Here is a 17,824-nt window from a genome sequence, read left to right on the forward strand (position 1 = left end):
TAGAGTTTTTCAATGTCAATCAATCAATTTCTAAGAGAGCAATGTCCTTTATCCTTTCTAAATCAAGTACAAGTTGTCATGACATCATTGTCGTCCTTTAAGGCAAATATTATTACATTAAAATGCATCTTTAGATTTTAGTTAACTCGCTTCACTAAAAGTAGAATAATTCCATTAAGCGCTTACAGATACTATTCATACATATATTAGAAGAGGTCAGGGAAGACTCTTAATGGTGATAAATCACTTAGCGGTCATTGGGCTTGCGTTGAATTATCCATTTTGGACATATGAGTGTTTCCATACGATTTTACTTTTTAGAGCACATTAACTCTAAAAAGAAATTTTAAGGATAAAGAAGATTCAACGGACTTATGAGCCCCTACTCCTTAATTAATATAAGACTAAATGATCTTATTATATAGCTATAACAAGACTTACTCTTCGCTTTAACTATATTATAATAGCTCGCTCGAGGGCCATCACTTTTGGTTTTGATCAAATTAATAAAGGCCACTGTGAAGTCAGATAGCATGATAGAGCGTTTTGATTCTTTCAATTGGATTCCTGCATATTTGTTTCTCATCTTGGATTATTAGTTCATGGAGCTTTAACCTTATAGCAGCACAAATAATCTCAACAAGAACAATGTAAATACATAAACATCATCAAACGTAAAAATAGTCAAAGAAGTGGTGCTATATATGCGATTGAACTTTTTGGGAATTATCCATTTTGGACATATGAGTGTACCCATACGATTTTACTTTTTAGAGCACATTAACTCTAAAAAGAATTTTTAAGGGTAAAGAAGATTCAATGGATTTATGAGTCCCTACTCCTTAATTAATATAAGACTAAATAATCTTATTATATAGCTATAACAAGACTTACTCTTCGCTAACTATATTATAAGTTAGATAGCATGATAGAGCATTTTGATTCTTTCAATTGGATTAAATTTGTTTCTCATCTTGGATTATTAGTTCATGGAGCCTTAACCTTATAACATCACAGATAATCTCAACAAGAACAGTGTGAATACATAAACATCATCAAACGTAGAAATAGTCAAAGAAGTGGTGCTATACATGCGATTGGACTTTTGGGGAATTATCCATTTTGGACATATGAGTGTACCATACGATTTTACTTTTTAGAGTACATTAACTCTAAAAAGAATTTTTAAGGGTAAAGAAGATTCAATGGATTTATGAGTCCCTACTCCTTAATTAATATAAGACTAAATGATCTTATTATATAGCTATAACAAGACTTACTCTTCGCTAACTATATTATAATAGCTCGCTCGAGGGCTATCACTTTTGGTTTTGATCAAATTATTGAAGGTCACTGTAAAGTCAGATAGTATGATAGAACATTTTGATTCTTACAATTGAATTATATTTGTTTCTCATCTTGGATTATTAGTTCATGGAGCCTTAACCTTATAGCAGCACAAATAATCTCAACAAGAACAGTGTGAATACATAAACATCATCAAACGTAAAAATAGTCAAAGAAGTGGTGCTATACATGCGATTGAACTTTTCGGGACTTCTTTTCGTGGACCTTAACATCCCTATCTGTTTCAACAAATCCCACAGCAATTATGGACCTCAAGAAGTAACACCCGTTTGTTTGATTTGGGTAGTTCATGATTTTTCTGAAGCCTCCTGTATTGGGTGTCGATCAATTCAAACTTGGAAGTTTCATTAAAAAAAAGTGTAGCTTTCAGAGGCAACATAAGAGAGTAGATGAACTGTAGCTTTCAGATGCCACATCTGTTTCATTCCTTATGCCAGCCTGATGTCAGTCAAAGCATTGTTTAGGAGAAGGCTGTGTGGGGAAGTGTTGAGTTGATTCACTCGGGTGTTACAGATCTGGTTGAAACATGGAATCAGCAAGATAACATGGAACAGATGCTAAATGCCAACAAGTCACAGCAATCTGCTCCCGTTCCCACCAAATCTGCCATGTTTGTTGCTGTTCTTCGTCTCTCTTCTGCTTTCCTACAGTTAAATCACAACTGTTGTGCATTCTTAGGGGGTGCCATTCACTAGGTTTGCAAAATGGATTCATTTGATTGTCCAGCAAAAGTTTCAACTTCCTTTATCTACTGCATCTCGTCTTATCCTCCTCCATGTTTTCATCCCATTGAGAGAGAGAGAGAGAGAGAGAGAGAGAGAGAGAGTTTCCATCACAAATTCAGCACAATCATTTTCACCTTTTTCCATTTACTTCCACCATGTTATGTGAAATAAAAAAAAAAAGAGAATGAAAACGACCAAACCTTTTTCTTTTAGACCATTTCTTATGGATGAAGCAAAATTTGTCTTTCATGTTGAACTGAATCATAGAAATAACAATTGATTTTAACTTACATGCTTTTTGATACATTAACACTGGCAATCTGGATCGAGGATTGATTTAGAGAACAGACTGGCACCTCTTCATCCTTTTTATGATTGTTTCGTCCTGCGGTTAACATAAACCTACCAACGAAAACGTGATCGTATTTTGAACAAAGTTTTATAGCTTTCGTTTCATTTCTGTACATTTTATTTCTTGTATAGTTTAATGTTAAAGATTGCTATGAGCGCAGAAAAGTAAAAAATTGATGTTCACATTTTTTTACTCTCTTAGCGGCTATTTGTAGCACTTCCGGGCTTCATCACGAGGAGAAGACTCTCATAGATTGCACCATCGGCAGCGGTATGGCGATCGATCCCTACCTCGTGGCCGCCACCGCGCTCTGCCTCCTCGTCCACCTCCTCCTCCACCGCTTCCTCCGCAAGTCGCCTTCCCGCTTCCCCTACCCGCCGGGCCCCCGGGGGCTCCCCATCCTCGGCTCGCTTCTCCTCGTCGGGGCCAGCGCGCACTCCAGCCTCGCCCGCCTCGCCGAGCGCTACGGCCCCATCATGTTCCTCCGGCTGGGCTCTCATGGCTGCGTCGTGGCCTCCAACGCCGACGCTGCACGCGCCTTCCTCAAGACCGTCGACGCCCAGTTCGCCAACCGCCCCGACCCCATCAGCGCCCGCGACGTCAGCTACCAGCGCCAGAACCTGGTGATGGCCGACTACACCCCGACGTGGAAGCTCCTCCGCAAGATGTGCAGCCTGCACCTCCTCGGCGGCAAGGCCTTCGCCGACTGGGCCCCCGTCCGCCGGGATGAGTTCCGGCGCATGGCCCGCTCCCTGCACGGCCTGGCCGAGGCCGGCGAGCCGGTGGAGCTGATGGACGTGCTGGTGTGCACGCTGGCCAACGTCGTCGGGTTGATCTTGGTGAGCAGGCGGGTGTTCGACGCCCACGGGGAGGAGTCCAACAAGTTCAAGGACATATTGGTGGACATGCTGACCGGCGGCGCGCAGTTCAACATCGGCGACTTCTTCCCGTCGATCGCGTGGATGGACCTGCAGGGGATACAGAAGAAGATGTTGAGCGTGCACTTGAGGTTCGACGCCATGGTGACGAAGCTGTTCGAGGAGCACGAGGCGGCCAAGGGGGAGCGGCAGGGGAGGATGGACTTCATCGACAAGGTCATGGCGAACAAGGTGACGGAGGACGGGGAGACCATCTCGGAAGTCAACGTTAAAGCACTCATCTTCGTAAGTTTTCCGATGGGAATCATATCTTCAAATTACTGCTTTGTTACCTTCAATAACAGTTTCCCAGGGTCAACGGTATTATCCATTGTTTGTCGAGTTCATAACAACATGATCACCACTAGATTCCGGCCTCCTCCTATATCAGCCCACAGCTCACACCCCCTCTTAACCTAACCCTAATTAAGATTAGGGGGGTGTGGTGACTGAGTTTTAGAGGCAGATTAAGGCTATAAAAAGGCAGCAACAAGACAGATCTTTGGAGCCACGAGACAACGCAGAGAGACTGTTCACAATCATCTAGCAGTGTTCTCATCTCAGGTTAGATCAAATCTACAGTAGACTCTTGCTGTGATTACTTGGGGAGGTTTTAGATATTGTGGGCAGTGACGTGATCCTTGTATCCCAGTTATTCTCTTGTGGTTGTTGCTTGGGTTTTGGGCAAGAGATTGAGATTTGTATATTCATTATTCTCATAGTGGATTATCTCTAGTTTGCCCCGTGGTTTTTACCCTTCACATTGAAGGGGTTTTCCACGTATATCTTGGTGTTCTGTTTGATTGTGTTTCCATTTTATTCCGCTGCGTATTTTGGTCTTCTAGTATTTGTTCCTATACAAAGATTATTCCTCTTTTTATCCCCATCAACTAGTATCAGAGCGGGGTTTTGGTGATTTAATTTTTGTATTTGAACATGGAGGCCAGTAATATTTCTCGCATGATTAGTTTGAATGGAAATAATTGGATGATATGGAAACCAAGAATGGAAGATCTCTTGTATTGCAAAGATTTGTATGAACCTTTGCAAGGGGATAGTGCAAAACCTACAACTATGATAGATGATGAGTGGAAGAGGTTAGATCGAAAAACAATTGGGTTTATTAGACAGTGGCTTGATGATAGTGTCTTTCACCATGTTTCTACTGAAATTTCTGCATATTCTCTTTGGAAAAAATTGGAAAGTCTCTATGAGAGAAAAACAGCTGGCAACAAAGCTTTTTTGATCAGAAAACTTGTGAACCTAAAATATAGAGAGGGTGCTTCTATTGCTGAGCATTTGAATGAAATGCAGAGTATTATTAACCAGTTATCCTCTATGAAAATGTCTCTTGATGATGAGTTGCAGGCATTGTTACTTCTCAGTTCATTACCAGAAAGTTGGGAGACACTGGTGGTTTCCCTCAGTAATTCTGCGCCAGATGGTATTGTCACTATGAGTCAAGTAACAAGTAGTTTGTTGAATGAGGAGTTGAGAAGAAAGAGTTCAGCAACATCTCAGAATGATTTACAGTCACTTATCTCAGAGAACAGAGGAAGGTCAAAGTCCAGAAGCAGTTCACGTATGGGTAGGAGCAAGTCAAGATCAAGAAAAGATATTGTTTGCTATAACTGTGGTGAGAAAGGACATTACAAGAATCAATGTAAGCAACCTAAGAAGAACAAGAAAAAGGGAAAAGAAGTGGAGTCTACAGAGTCAAAGGATAATACTACAGCTACAGTGCAGGGTGGTGATTATTTGATTTTGTCTCCTTCTGATGATATTTTTTCTTGTGTGTGTCAGGATCTTGAGTGGGTGATTGACACAGGTGCTTCTTATCATGCTACACCACGGAGGGAGTTTTTTGCTACATACAGGTCTGGAAACTTTGGTGTTGTCAAGATGGGCAACTATGGCACAGCAGACATCATTGGCATGGGTGATATCCATTTAAAGACCAACCTTGGCTGCAAGTTGGTACTTAAGGATGTGAGACATGTGGTTGACTTGAGGCTGAATTTAATTTCAGTTGGAAGACTAGATGATGAAGACTATGAAAGCAGATTTCACAGAGGGCAATGGAAACTCAGTAAGGGTTCTCTTGTTATAGCTAATGGAAAGAAATGTCATACTTTGTACAGGTTGCAGGCTAAAGCTTATGGTGAGCAGTTAAATGCTACAGAGAAAGACTTCAGTATGGAGTTGGGGCATAGGCGATTGGGACACATGAGCGAGAAGGGGCTGCAAACTCTTTCCAAGAGAGAGGTATTACCAGATCTCAGAGGTATACATCTGAACCCTTGTATTGATTGTTTAGCTGGTAAACAACATAGAGTTTCATTTGCTAGTGCTGCTTTGTCTAGAAAAATGCATGCCTTAGACCGTGTTTATACAGATGTATGTGGTCCTTTGAGGACAAAAACTCCTGGTGGATCTGTTGATGTTCTTGGTATAAGTGGTGCACTTTATTTTGTCACTTTTATAGATGATTTTTCTAGGAAAGTTTGGGCCTATGCTTTGAAGACCAAAGATCAGGTTATTAATGTCTTTAAAGAGTTTCATGCCAGGGTTGAAAGGGAGACAGAAAGAAAATTGAAATGCATAAGATCAGATAATGGTGGTGAGTATACAGGATTGTTTAATGACTATTGCAGGTCACATGGAATCCAACATGAGATGACAGTTCCTGGTACACCTCAGCATAATGCAATTGCAGAGAGGATGAACCGCACCATCATGGAAAAGATCAGATGTATGCTTTCACAGGCCAAGCTACCCAAAAGGTTTTGGGATGAGGCTTTGAGGACTGTAGTTGATGTGATCAACTTATCACCATGTACAACCCTAGATGGTGATGTTGCAGAGCATGTATGGTCAGGGAAAGATGTTTCCTACAGGCATTTGAAAGTGTTTGGTTGTCGTGCATTTGCACATGTTCCAGATAATGAGAGGTCCAAGCTGGATGGTAAGTCTAAAGAATGTATTTTTCTTGGTTACTCACATGATTAGTTTGGTTACAGGCTTTGGGATCCAGAAAAGCAGAAGGTGTTCAGGAGTAGAGATGTGATCTTCTTTGAGGATCAAACCTTTGAGGATTTGAAGAAGAAGGCACCAGCCAAGACTTCTGCAGAAGGATTAGCAGATTGTGACCCAGTTACTCCTCCAGTATATCAGGGTGATGGGGGAGATATGCAGGAAGATGGTGTAGAACCTGATATTGATCTACCTGTAGGACATGTTGAGCAAGAAGAAGTAGGAGAGCAAGTTCCCGCAGAACCTCAGTTGAGAAGATCTTCTAGACAACGTCAACCTTCCAGAAGATACTCTATAGATGAGTATGTGATGCTTACTGATGCAGGTGAACCAGAGAGTTACCAGGAAGCAGTTGAGAGTGAGCAGAAAGAGAAGTGGTTAGCTGCTATGCAGGAAGAGATGGATGCTCTTCAGAAGAACCACACTTATGATTTGGTGCTGCTACCAAATGGAATGAAGGCCTTGAAGAACAAGTGGGTTTTTAGGTTGAAGACTCAAGAATATTGTTCTCAACCAAAGTACAAAGCTAGATTGGTTGTGAAAGGCTTTGGTCAAAAGAAAGGTATTGACTTTGAAGAGATTTTTTCTCCTGTTGTTAAAATGTCTTCTATTCGTGTTGCTTTAGGTATTGCTGCTAGCCAGGACTTGGAGGTTGAGCAGTTAGATGTGAAGACAGCTTTCCTTCATGGTGATTTGGAGGAGGAAATTTATATGGAGCAACCAGAAGGCTTCAAAGTCAAAGGTAAAGATAATTTTGTCTGCAAGTTGAAGAAGAGCTTGTATGGGCTAAAACAAGCTCCAAGACAGTGGTACAGAAAGTTTGATTCATTTATGACAGAAAATGGATACAAAAGAATGGCTTCAGATCATTGTGTGTACATCAAATGGTTTGGTGAGGATTTTATTATTCTCTTACTTTATGTTGATGACATGCTTATTCTTGGGAAAGATATGTCTAAAATTGACAGGTTGAAGAAGGAACTGAGTGAGTCTTTTGCAATGAAGGACATGGGGCCAGCAAAGCAAATACTGGGCATGCAGATTTCTCGTGACAGGAAAAACAAGAAGATTTGGTTGTCACAGGAGAAATACATCGAGAAGGTATTGGAAAGATTCAGTATGAGCAATGCTAAGCCAGTTGGTTCTCCTCTTGCAGGTCACTTCAAGTTGTGCTCAGAACAGAGTCCGTCAAGTGATGAGGAGAAGGAGAAAATGCAAAAGGTTCCTTATGCTTCAGCAGTTGGAAGTTTAATGTATGCAATGGTATGTACGAGGCCGGACATCACATATGTAGTGGGTGTTACTAGCAGATTTCTTGCAAATCCAGGCAAAGAGCACTGGGCAGCGGTGAAGTGGATTTTTAGATATCTCAGAGGGAGCTCTAAGGTTTGTTTAAGCTTTGGAGGTGGACCACCTGTGTTGACAGGTTACACAGATGCAGATATGGCCAGAGATATAGATACGAGGAAGTCTACTTCAGGTTATGTACTTACTTTTGCAGGGGGAGCTGTGTCATGGCAATCCAGGTTACAAAGGTGTATTGCTCTCTCCACCACAGAAGCAGAATATATTGCTGCTATAGAGGTATGCAAAGAAATGTTATGGATGAAAGAATTCTTACAAGAATTGGGGCTGAAACAAGAAAATTATGTGGTGCATTGTGACAGCCAAAGTGCCATCCATTTGTGTAAGAACCCAATGTTTCATTCCAAGTCAAAGCATATAGATGTCAGATACCACTGGATTCGAAATGTATTTGAAGAGAAGCAGTTGCAGCTTCAGAAAATTCATACAGATGACAACGGAGCAGACATGTTAACGAAGACCTTACCAAAAGAAAGACAGGAGATATGCCGACAGTTGGTCGGCATGGCTTCACATTGAGGAGTCATGGGATAGCCTCTCTTATGGGCTGAAGGGGGAGGTTGTTGGGCTGATGGCCCATATTCAGCCCATGTGGGCTTTATAAGCCCACAGCCCACACCCTCTCTTAACCTAACCCTAATTAAGATTAGGGGGTGTGGTGGCTGCGTTTTAGAGGCAGATTAAGGCTATAAAAAGGCAGCAACAAGGCAGATCTTTGAGGCCACGGGATTCCAAAGAGAAGAAGGAGATCAAGGCAGAAAAGGAAGAGAAAGAAAGGGAAGAAGACAAGGACAACGCAGAGAGACTGTTCACAATCATCTAGCAGTGTTCTCATCTCAGGTTAGATCAAATCTACAGTAGACTCTTGCTGTGATTACTTGGGGAGGTTTTAGATATTGTGGGTAGTGACGTGATTCTTGTATCCCAGTTATTCTCTTGTGGTTGTTGCTAGGGTTTTGGGCAAGAGATTGAGATTTGTATATTCATTATTCTCATAGTGGATTATCTCTAGTTTGCCCCGTGGTTTTTACCCTTCACATTGAAGGGGTTTTCCACGTATATCTTGGTGTTCTGTTTGATTGTGTTTCCATTTTATTCCGCTGCGTATTTTGGTCTTCTAGTATTTGTTCCTATACAAAAGTTATTCCTCTTTTTATCCTCGTCACCACGCTCGTTCTTTGGGCTTTCTGGGACACTTATCGGCTGTGTCTCGTCGTATACACATCAAGAATGAAGATGGTAGTGGCTTGTCAACGCCGTAATGAAGTGTTTGATACGACTTTTGTCTTGTTCAATACTTAGCCTATTAATGAAGTCAGGCTCTTCTGCGTACACTTGTCCCGGCAAGATTGAGCAAAACGAGCAGAAAGTAAGGGAGTGATTTAGCCAATGACTTAGTTTTCAATACGATGTTGGCGGCAGGGTAGATAGATATGATAAGATTGACAGCTTGGATCATATGGGTGTCTGTTTTGAGGCTCTCTTGATTCCATTCCATGTAATGCATTTCTCTGAGTTGATCTGACTCGAACAGTGTGCATAACAAGCTGTGTTGATGCAGGACCTGTTCACGGCCGGCACCGATACCTCCGCCATCATCGTCGAGTGGGCCATGGCGGAAATGCTCAAGAACCCGGCGATCCTCAGCCGCGCGCAGGCGGAGTTGGACGATGTGGTCGGCCGCGACCGCCTGCTGGAGGAAACCGACCTGCCGAAGCTCGCATACCTGCAGGCGGTATGCAAGGAGGCGATGCGGCTGCACCCGTCCACCCCTCTCAGCCTCCCCCACTTCTCCCACGAGGACTGCGAGGTGAACGGCTACTACATCCCCAAGAACACCCGGCTCCTCGTCAACATCTGGGCCATCGGGCGGGACCCGGAGGTGTGGGAGGAGCCGCTGGTGTTCGACCCCGACCGCTTCATCACAGGCAAGGGCGCGAGGTACGATCCGCAGGGGAACGACTTCGAGTTCATCCCCTTCGGGGCCGGGAGAAGGGTGTGCGCGGGGAAGCTGGTGGGCATGGTGTTCGTCCAGTACCTGTTGGGCATGCTAGTGCACGCTTTCGACTGGAGCCTTCCCGACGGCGAGGAGCTCAACATGGACGAGAAGTTTGGCCTGGCTCTTCCCAAGGCTGTGCCTCTCAAAGTTTTTCTGCGCCCGCGCCTGTCGCCGGCGGCCTACGCCTGATCTCCCTCCCTCTCTATCTATCTATCTATCTATCTCTCGCTCTCTCAGCTCAGAAATTGAAAGGTAGCTAGCTGTACAAGAACGTAGCTTCTCTACCTGTGATACGATTGCCGGCAAAACTATTGTCGATATGTGTAGCTACATCAAAAGACTGAGACTGGGATGGCTTGAAGAACCATAGAATATGAATGAATACACCTGCATCGTTACACGACAGAAGTTGGCAGCTAGACATGCTTTGATGACAATCATCTTGTTGTTGTTGTTATAGATCAAGATGGACTGAGGCCTGAACAGGATTGGCCAGTTTCAGTCCCAGAATTGACCACTGGCTGCATTGGCTTTTGGCATATGCTTGAGAACATTAGGATTACTGGCGACTTGATCATCGTTCTTAAAAAATTAATTGAAAATATCACTTGTGTTACAATATATTAATAAAGATCTCAAAATAGATATTCTAATGTCATCTTAAACATCATAAATCCAACATATGCTTCAGCAATCATTCTTCAAGAAAGAGGGAGAACTTCTTAAACCCAAAAAGGGGGAGGGAGAGAGAGAGAGAGAGTTAGTTGAGTGAATTGGTTTTGATGAACACTAAGTAGGTAGAAATAAAACTAAAATTAAGACCATAATCAATTATTTCGATTCCAATTCAAACTGATAAATTTAAAAATAAATAAATAAATAAATAGTCAACATTAAAATCGATCGATCCTTTGGTCCCAACGTTGATCATCGGATCGAGGGTAACAAATAACCAATTTTCCCGATCAAACATCAATCAAGAGTATTTTGATTATTTTGTAATTTAAATTATGAAGAAAAGATAAATTTATCCTTTCCAATAGCTAAATATCAACTAGTTTAAGGGTATTTAAAAAAATCTCAAAATATCTATAAATCATAATACTCTGAGCTCTCTGATTCATTAATCAATCATAATACTCTGATAAGCTCTCTAATTACAAGAGCATTCTCTCCCTCTCCTAATTAATATCTCACAAGACACAAACGTTGGTAGCTAAACAAGCTTTGGTGATTGTTGCTGTAGATTAAGATGGGCTGAGGCCTGAACACTGCATTCGAGTTGTGACAGTCTCGCCCCAGAGTTGGCCACCGGCTGAATCTTAAATCTGATGCTTTAGGATCACTGGACTTGTTCATCATTTTTAAAGATTGAATTGGGGATCACAAATCCTACAAGTTTAAGGAGTTAGGAAATGACTTAATAAGCAAATCCGTTTAGGCTTGATATGATCGATATAAGATTTGAGAACTCATGACATATTTTAATATTATCTTAAAGATCATAAATGCTTTAACAATCCATAGATAACTTTTTCAACCCCAAAAAAGTTGGGTTTGATGAACACTATGCAAACTGAACACAAGACATGGGATATTAAGATGCAGCATATTACCGCTTGAACAAGGATGCATGCATATAGGAATGACTGGTTCAGTGCTTGAAAGTATAAAAGCAACAGCACTTCAAAATAAAAAGGATCAGAGACTGTCTGTCTCTGATAGAAGTGGATGGTTCCAACAATTAATTGCCTCTCTTTAAACGACAGAAGCAAAACAGTCTCTTCTTCCCCTGCGATTTGATCCAAAAACTAAATACTCTTTTGTTACATATCACAGAAGAAGAAGATGGTGTGAGAGTCAGCTGTGACTTATGCCCTTATTGCAGCGATAGAGGTCAGATGTGACCAAGCCACAATCTGGAGGATTAGCTCGGAGAACAAAGCAGCAAAAAAGAAAGAAAGACGCCATGGTCCACATCCCGTGAGGATAAGATGACGAGTGGGAATTGTAAGGATCAGTGAGGGAATACAATTGGCTCTTTCATCTGCTCGTCATGTATTCCTTTCAGAAATATATTATTGTAGCATTTTCTCGTACACAAGCCTCACCATGAACTGTTGTGGTCGCCATTTGTTTGCTTCTGTTTTTCTTGATTGCTTCGCTGCAAGGGCAAGTCTCCTGTCAGCATATGAACTCTGCTCTCTCAATTCCGTCCTTACTCTCGCTTCGTGCCAAAGCCGTCATCTCTGAGTTCACATCCTTGTTTGGCCTCGAAAGCACTCATGGGACGTCGAGAACACGACAATATCATGCAAGATAGCAACAGTCACCCAAGTTTCTCGATTATTTCTCCCAGGTTGGTGATGGATCATCTTCCTGCATCAACCTGCAACTAAATTGCAAACAAATCGTTGTCTTATTTTTTTTTTTTTTTTTTATATATATATATATATATATATATATATGTGAAACTCAAATAATAATTTATTACTCTTCTAGATATTTGTTACTGTTAAAATGGACATCAATCCACATCTTGAAATCGATTGATTTGATCACTAATTTGAAACATATTAAGTTAACAAATCAAATGATCTTTCAGAAGTATTTGAGCTGACGACTTCTTCAGAGCTTAGTTTTTTTTTATCACGTATTTTCTTATAAGGATTTGATGGGTGCATTAATTTTAATTTTAATTTAAATATTTTGACTGATGATTTATACCAAATAAAATTATCTCATTAGATCAAATCGTAATATTAGATCTCGACTAAAGCTTAATACATTCATCAAATATAAATATTCTGTTTTAGATATCATGCTTATATAGTATCATATCATCATATGAAATGAAGCCACATAATCATTTGGTTAAGTGGACTATCAATGGCCAATTGGATACCATGTATAAACATAATTGGTTGCTTAGAGTCTTAATTATTAGCCACATGTCGAGTTTTATTAAAAATTACAATCCTTTTTTAATCTTGTTTATATTCATAGAAAAACCACTTTTAATCGAAATTTAGGTCAAAATGTTCGATACAAATGAAAATAATAGAGAGAAAATGTGTAAAACATAAATGAGGATCAAGATTTTACTACATTGTAAGGTTTAAAAGAAAATTCCCCTTTATTTTGTGTTTTTCGACAATCATTTGCAGAAAAAAAATCCCTACTCAATACATCAGAAATGCTTTATGGTCTCCCAACCGCAGGCACAAAGCGCCCACAAGAAAAGCTCAAGTCCATACCAATGAATGAAGTGGGACATGCAATGCATGTAATCTCATTTCATCTATATGACACTGCACAACGAAAAGCTCCCCTATCTTTCATTTAGGTATGCACATGTGATATCTCAATGTAGTTGAAGCCCAACTTTGATTCTTGAATTCACTGCAACTACATGCTTGTCATTGTCGTGCATTGTAGCTCTGTTGATTTTTCTTGCACAACTTCGAGGATAAGGGGAAGAGAATAGTAGATAAAATTAGGAGTTTTTCCAATCCAATCCATAGTATTTTTGGATTGATTCAATAGTATCTATTTATATTGTCTAAAAGATAGGTAAATTATAATATTTTTAAAGCAATTAAAAAATCTACCATATCCCAAATAAATCTTTTTATCCTAATCTATTCATTTAAATCAAAATCTTTATTTTTTTTCTTTATCTAATCTATATTGTTTGAATTAATCTTAATACACTTCCTTAATTCAAATAGTTGTAATTTGAAGTTGTCTATAAAATATTTTTTTTTTACCAAAACTTTTGTAAAGATATCGGCAAACTGGTCTTTAGTGTTGCATATATCATTTTTGCATCTTTAATATTTTTTAAAATATTTAATGGTTGCTTATTTTTATTTTCCTTAGAAGATTTGTTAAAACCATTGTTGGCTTTTGATACTTGAGATTTCTATTGCCATTTTGAATATTCATCATGGAAACTTTCTTCAAAGTTATCATCCTTATCTTCATCAGTATTGGTACTCTCCTTTTTTATAGTCTTTATAATATGTTTACTAGTGGTAGATGAAATACAATCTAAAATTTTTGCTTCTTGTATTGTGGCTCCCCATCGCTCTCATCAAAACTTTCATCAACTTTAGTCTTATTTTGATAAATTTATCATATGAGATAATTTATATAGACCAACAAAAATTCAGATAATCATAGCCTTTGTACCAGCATGTAAAGAGAAATCCGAAAACAATAAAGGAAACATTTTATTTTTTGTCATTCTCACAGTTGCTATTAATTTTTTAATTTTTTTTATCATAAATCAAGTATTTTGTATCATTAGAAATAGTATAATATCCTTTTCTCATAAGTTATCCTATATTGATAAGATTTTATTTTAAATTAAGAATAAATATCACATCATCAATATTTTTTTTTTTATCAAATTTAGTGTTCACAATAATTATTTCTTTTTCTTCTACTTTATTGTCATTTCCGATCTTATTGTCATTTCCGATCTAATTAAGAATAAATATCACATCATCAACCTTATTGTCATTTCCGATCTTGTACTATAGATTTGATTGAATCACCTAGCATTTGGAATAAATTTTTATCCCCTATGATACGATTACTACATCCACTATTTAAAAACCAAATAGATCTAGAATATTCTTTATTAGATACTATAAAAAAAAATTTTTTTATCTCATTTTTCATCATTATTTTTCTTATGATATTTGTTTAATTTTAATTCTAACAATCTTTTTCAAGATGATCATAGTAAGAGCTGAGAGAAACATTTGGATTTTTATTTTTGTACCAACAATTTTTTTTAAAATGTCTAATATTTTTGTAACAAAAATATTGATGAGTTTCTTTATTACCTTCATTTTCGATCATGACCTCTACTATTTTGATCTCTCCCATTCGATTTCTGAATTTTTCTTTTAATCCTTCATCTTACCTATTTTGATTATGTTATGAAGTTTCTTTTGAAGATCTATTTACCTTTTGTTTATGAACTAAAAGGGAGCCCATTAATTTATCAATAGATAATATATTTGTATCTTTAGCTTCTTCGGTAGAAATCATATCAAATTTTGGAGATAAACTCCGTAAAACCTTTTTTACTATAGTTTGATTTGTTAGATTTTCATCGTAAGATCTTATCGGTTCACAAGAAAAGATACTTTGGAAAAGAAATCAATAATAGATTCATAATCTTTCACCATAAGAGCTTCGAATTCAAACTAAAAAATTTGAAGTTTTAAAATTTTTTACTTTATCTGTGCCTCTAAACATATTTTTTAATATTTTTTTAAGCTTCTATTAATATTGATGCCATCATGATTCAAAAAAATACAGAATCATCTATTGCTTGTTGTAGCATATAGAGGGCTCTTATATCTTTTTGTATATTCTCATTCATCTGATTTCTTTGATCTTTAGTAATATTGGGATCTTGTAAATTATACTTAACATTATCATTTTCTATCAAATTTCATAATTCTTATGAAATAAATAGGGTTTTCATCTTAATAATTCAAAATTGATAATTACCTTTAAAGATAGGAAGAAGTAAATTAAGAACAAACTCTGATGCTTGCCATATTCTTTTTTTTTAGATCTATTAGCCTTTCCTTTTCTTTTTAATCGATATACTCCTATTGATCTTCTTTGGCTCTAATATCATACTATTGATCTTATTTGAACCAAGCTCTGATACCATATTGTTAGCTCTGATACTACACTTTTGGCTTTTCTATAAAATTTCAAGGAGAAGAGGAAGAGAATAATAGAGAAAACAAAGAGTACTTCCAATCTATGGTGTTTTTTAATTGATCCAAGGTACCTATTTATATTGACTAAAAGATAAAACATAAGTTTTTTAAAATAATAAAAAAATCTATCATATCTCAAATAAATCTTTTCATCATAATCTATTTATTTAAATCTAAATCTTGATTTTTTAATTTTATTTAATTTTAATTATTTGAATTAATCTTAACATCATATGGGAGGAGGTTTGCCTTCATGTACTGGCATTAAAAAACTGGTGAAATAGTACTATCAAGGAATCGAATCATTGGAGAGACTAACAAATGTGGGATGCAGAGAGAGAAATTGATGGTGACCTCATTGAAGCAGCTTAAACGTAGCACAGTGGATCACATCCAAATGCCATCGGTGTTTGGCTGCAATTCTTGGTCTTGTACCTACTAATTTTTATTCCCTATAATTTCTTGAGTAGGGTTTGGAATGGGGTGGGTTGGTCTGAGTCCAAAACCCTAAAAATTGGGAACTAGAATGGGGTTTATTTTAAGTCTTCATTTAATTGGATTGAGCATGGACCAAGAAAACAACAGATCGGTCCAATCATATTAATCTGATCATTACTCAATATGACCCATGTCCAATTTATGATTGCAACCCATTACAGTTGAACTGATGAGCTTCTCATATGGGAAGACTGATCCATTCAATTGAGTTAATGAAAAATTATTTCATTTTTTTAGCTGAAATCTTAAGCAGTTCTACAAAAAAAGGAATTATCCCTAATCAACTTAACAAGTGGTGGACTGACCCAAGTCAAAGGTTTATTATTATTATTATTATTATTATTATTATTATTATTTATTATTATTATTATTTATATATAAATATTATCTAATTATGAACATAAAATATTTATAATAAAATTATATATATATAATTTGTTAACCACTAGTTCTAAGTATCTCCTCAGCAACAATCTAAACCGCGACTAGTATGGATTGACAGTCAAATCGAATAGCACCATAAGTATATATGTTCTATCTATTCCGACTGAATCGAGTTTATAAATAATGATCATAACCCAATTATACTTCCAAATACAAGAATAACTTAAAACAATATGAATAAACTATATCTTCTTCACCTAATGTTGATTATGATAGTTTTAACTTCGTTATCAAATGCAAATATCAAACTCTCAATTTTAAAAAGGTGAAGTTTATCATGTTTACATTTTTTTTAAAAATAAGATAAGTGACGAAAGCAACTCATGACCCTAAAAGAAAAACTATCAAATTTTTTACCAACTAAACTATCTAACACATTGAAAAAATTATTATGTTTAAACTTATTGAATGTTATGATAACATGATTGAATGCAATACAAAATAACAATGGATCAGTGTAGCCCCACCTTTCAGGTTTCATAATCATCAGATTTATTATGATTTAGTCATGGTAGTTGGTGAAAACATAATTTGTACTACTTTAATCATATATCCATGTATAAAGTTCAACTTAGTAGGTCAAATGAAGTGCAAATAGACGATGATCATGTGATAAATTATGTTCATGTATATATATATATATATATATATATATATATAACGTGTGTGTTTCTGATACGGATTATTTTGACGCATATATTGAATTCGGATTCACAAAGTATGATTTGTGGTTCCCTTTCTTTCTATTGCCAACTACGCTGCAATCCATGTGAACCACCCGACATAAAATCCAACAATAACTTCCCTTCAGGATCTAATCGTCGTCATCTTCAACCCCAACTACTACGTCATTATGTCCTACCAATATCTTTCTCGAAAGCCGAATACCAGACCATTATTGCCCCATTGATTGCTCCTCTACATCTTGTTGGGCTGATGGCCCATATTCAGCCCATGTGGGCTTTATCAGCCCACAGCCCACACCCTCTCTTAACCTAACCCTAATTAAGATTAGGGGGGTGTGGTGGCTGCGTTTTAGAGGCAGATTAAGGCTATAAAAAGGCAGCAACGAGACAGATCTTGGAGGCCACGGGATTCCAAAGAGAAGAAGGAGATCAAGGCAGAAAAGGAAGAGAAAGAAAGGGAAGAAGACAAGGACAACGCAGAGAGACTGTTCACAATCATCTAGCAGTGTTCTCATCTCAGGTTAGATCAAATCTACAGTAAACTCTTGCTGTGATTACTTGGGGAGGTTTTAGATATTGTGAGCAGTGACGTGATCCTTGTATCCCAGTTATTCTCTTGTGGTTGTTGCTAGGGTTTTGAGCAAGAGATTGAGATTTGTATATTCATTATTCTCATAGTGGATT

The 17,824-nt window shown here is 37.8% G+C and overlaps 1 protein-coding gene across 3 annotated transcripts; it reads left to right on the forward strand.

Annotated features, from left to right (window-relative positions):
* The first annotated feature begins 2,428 nt into the window (after positions 1–2,428).
* On the forward strand, positions 2,429–10,167 carry LOC135655568 (flavonoid 3',5'-hydroxylase 1-like). 3 transcript variants are annotated; one of them, XM_065175737.1, is made up of 3 exons: positions 2,429–3,608; positions 5,166–5,646; positions 6,017–6,154. In XM_065175737.1, the coding sequence occupies exons 1-3, from the start codon at positions 2,718–2,720 to the stop codon at positions 6,040–6,042; spliced, it is 1,398 nt and encodes a 465-aa protein (XP_065031809.1). In that variant the 5' UTR covers positions 2,429–2,717; the 3' UTR covers positions 6,043–6,154. The 3 variants fall into 3 exon arrangements, with proteins under 3 accessions (XP_065031809.1, XP_065031807.1, XP_065031808.1); XM_065175735.1 differs by lacking the exon at positions 6,017–6,154 and adding an exon at positions 9,322–10,167 and having other exon boundaries at positions 2,495–3,608; XM_065175736.1 differs by lacking the exons at positions 5,166–5,646; positions 6,017–6,154 and adding an exon at positions 9,322–10,167 and having other exon boundaries at positions 2,520–3,608.
* Positions 10,168–17,824: the final 7,657 nt, after the last annotated feature.

Source organism: Musa acuminata, unplaced genomic scaffold (assembly GCF_036884655.1).
Source record: "Musa acuminata AAA Group cultivar baxijiao unplaced genomic scaffold, Cavendish_Baxijiao_AAA HiC_scaffold_112, whole genome shotgun sequence".
NCBI lineage: Eukaryota > Viridiplantae > Streptophyta > Magnoliopsida > Zingiberales > Musaceae > Musa > Musa acuminata.

Excerpts from the sequence above, each read along its gene's own strand:
- LOC135655568 (XM_065175735.1), top strand. The coding sequence starts at position 2,718 with ATGGCGATCGATCCCTACCTCGTGGCCGCCACCGCGCTCTGCCTCCTC. Across the intron at positions 3,609-5,165 it reads ACGTTAAAGCACTCATCTTC|GATCTTGAGTGGGTGATTGA; the intron begins GTAAGTTTTCCG and ends TGTGTGTGTCAG. Across the intron at positions 5,647-9,321 it reads GGTATTACCAGATCTCAGAG|GACCTGTTCACGGCCGGCAC; the intron begins GTATACATCTGA and ends GTGTTGATGCAG.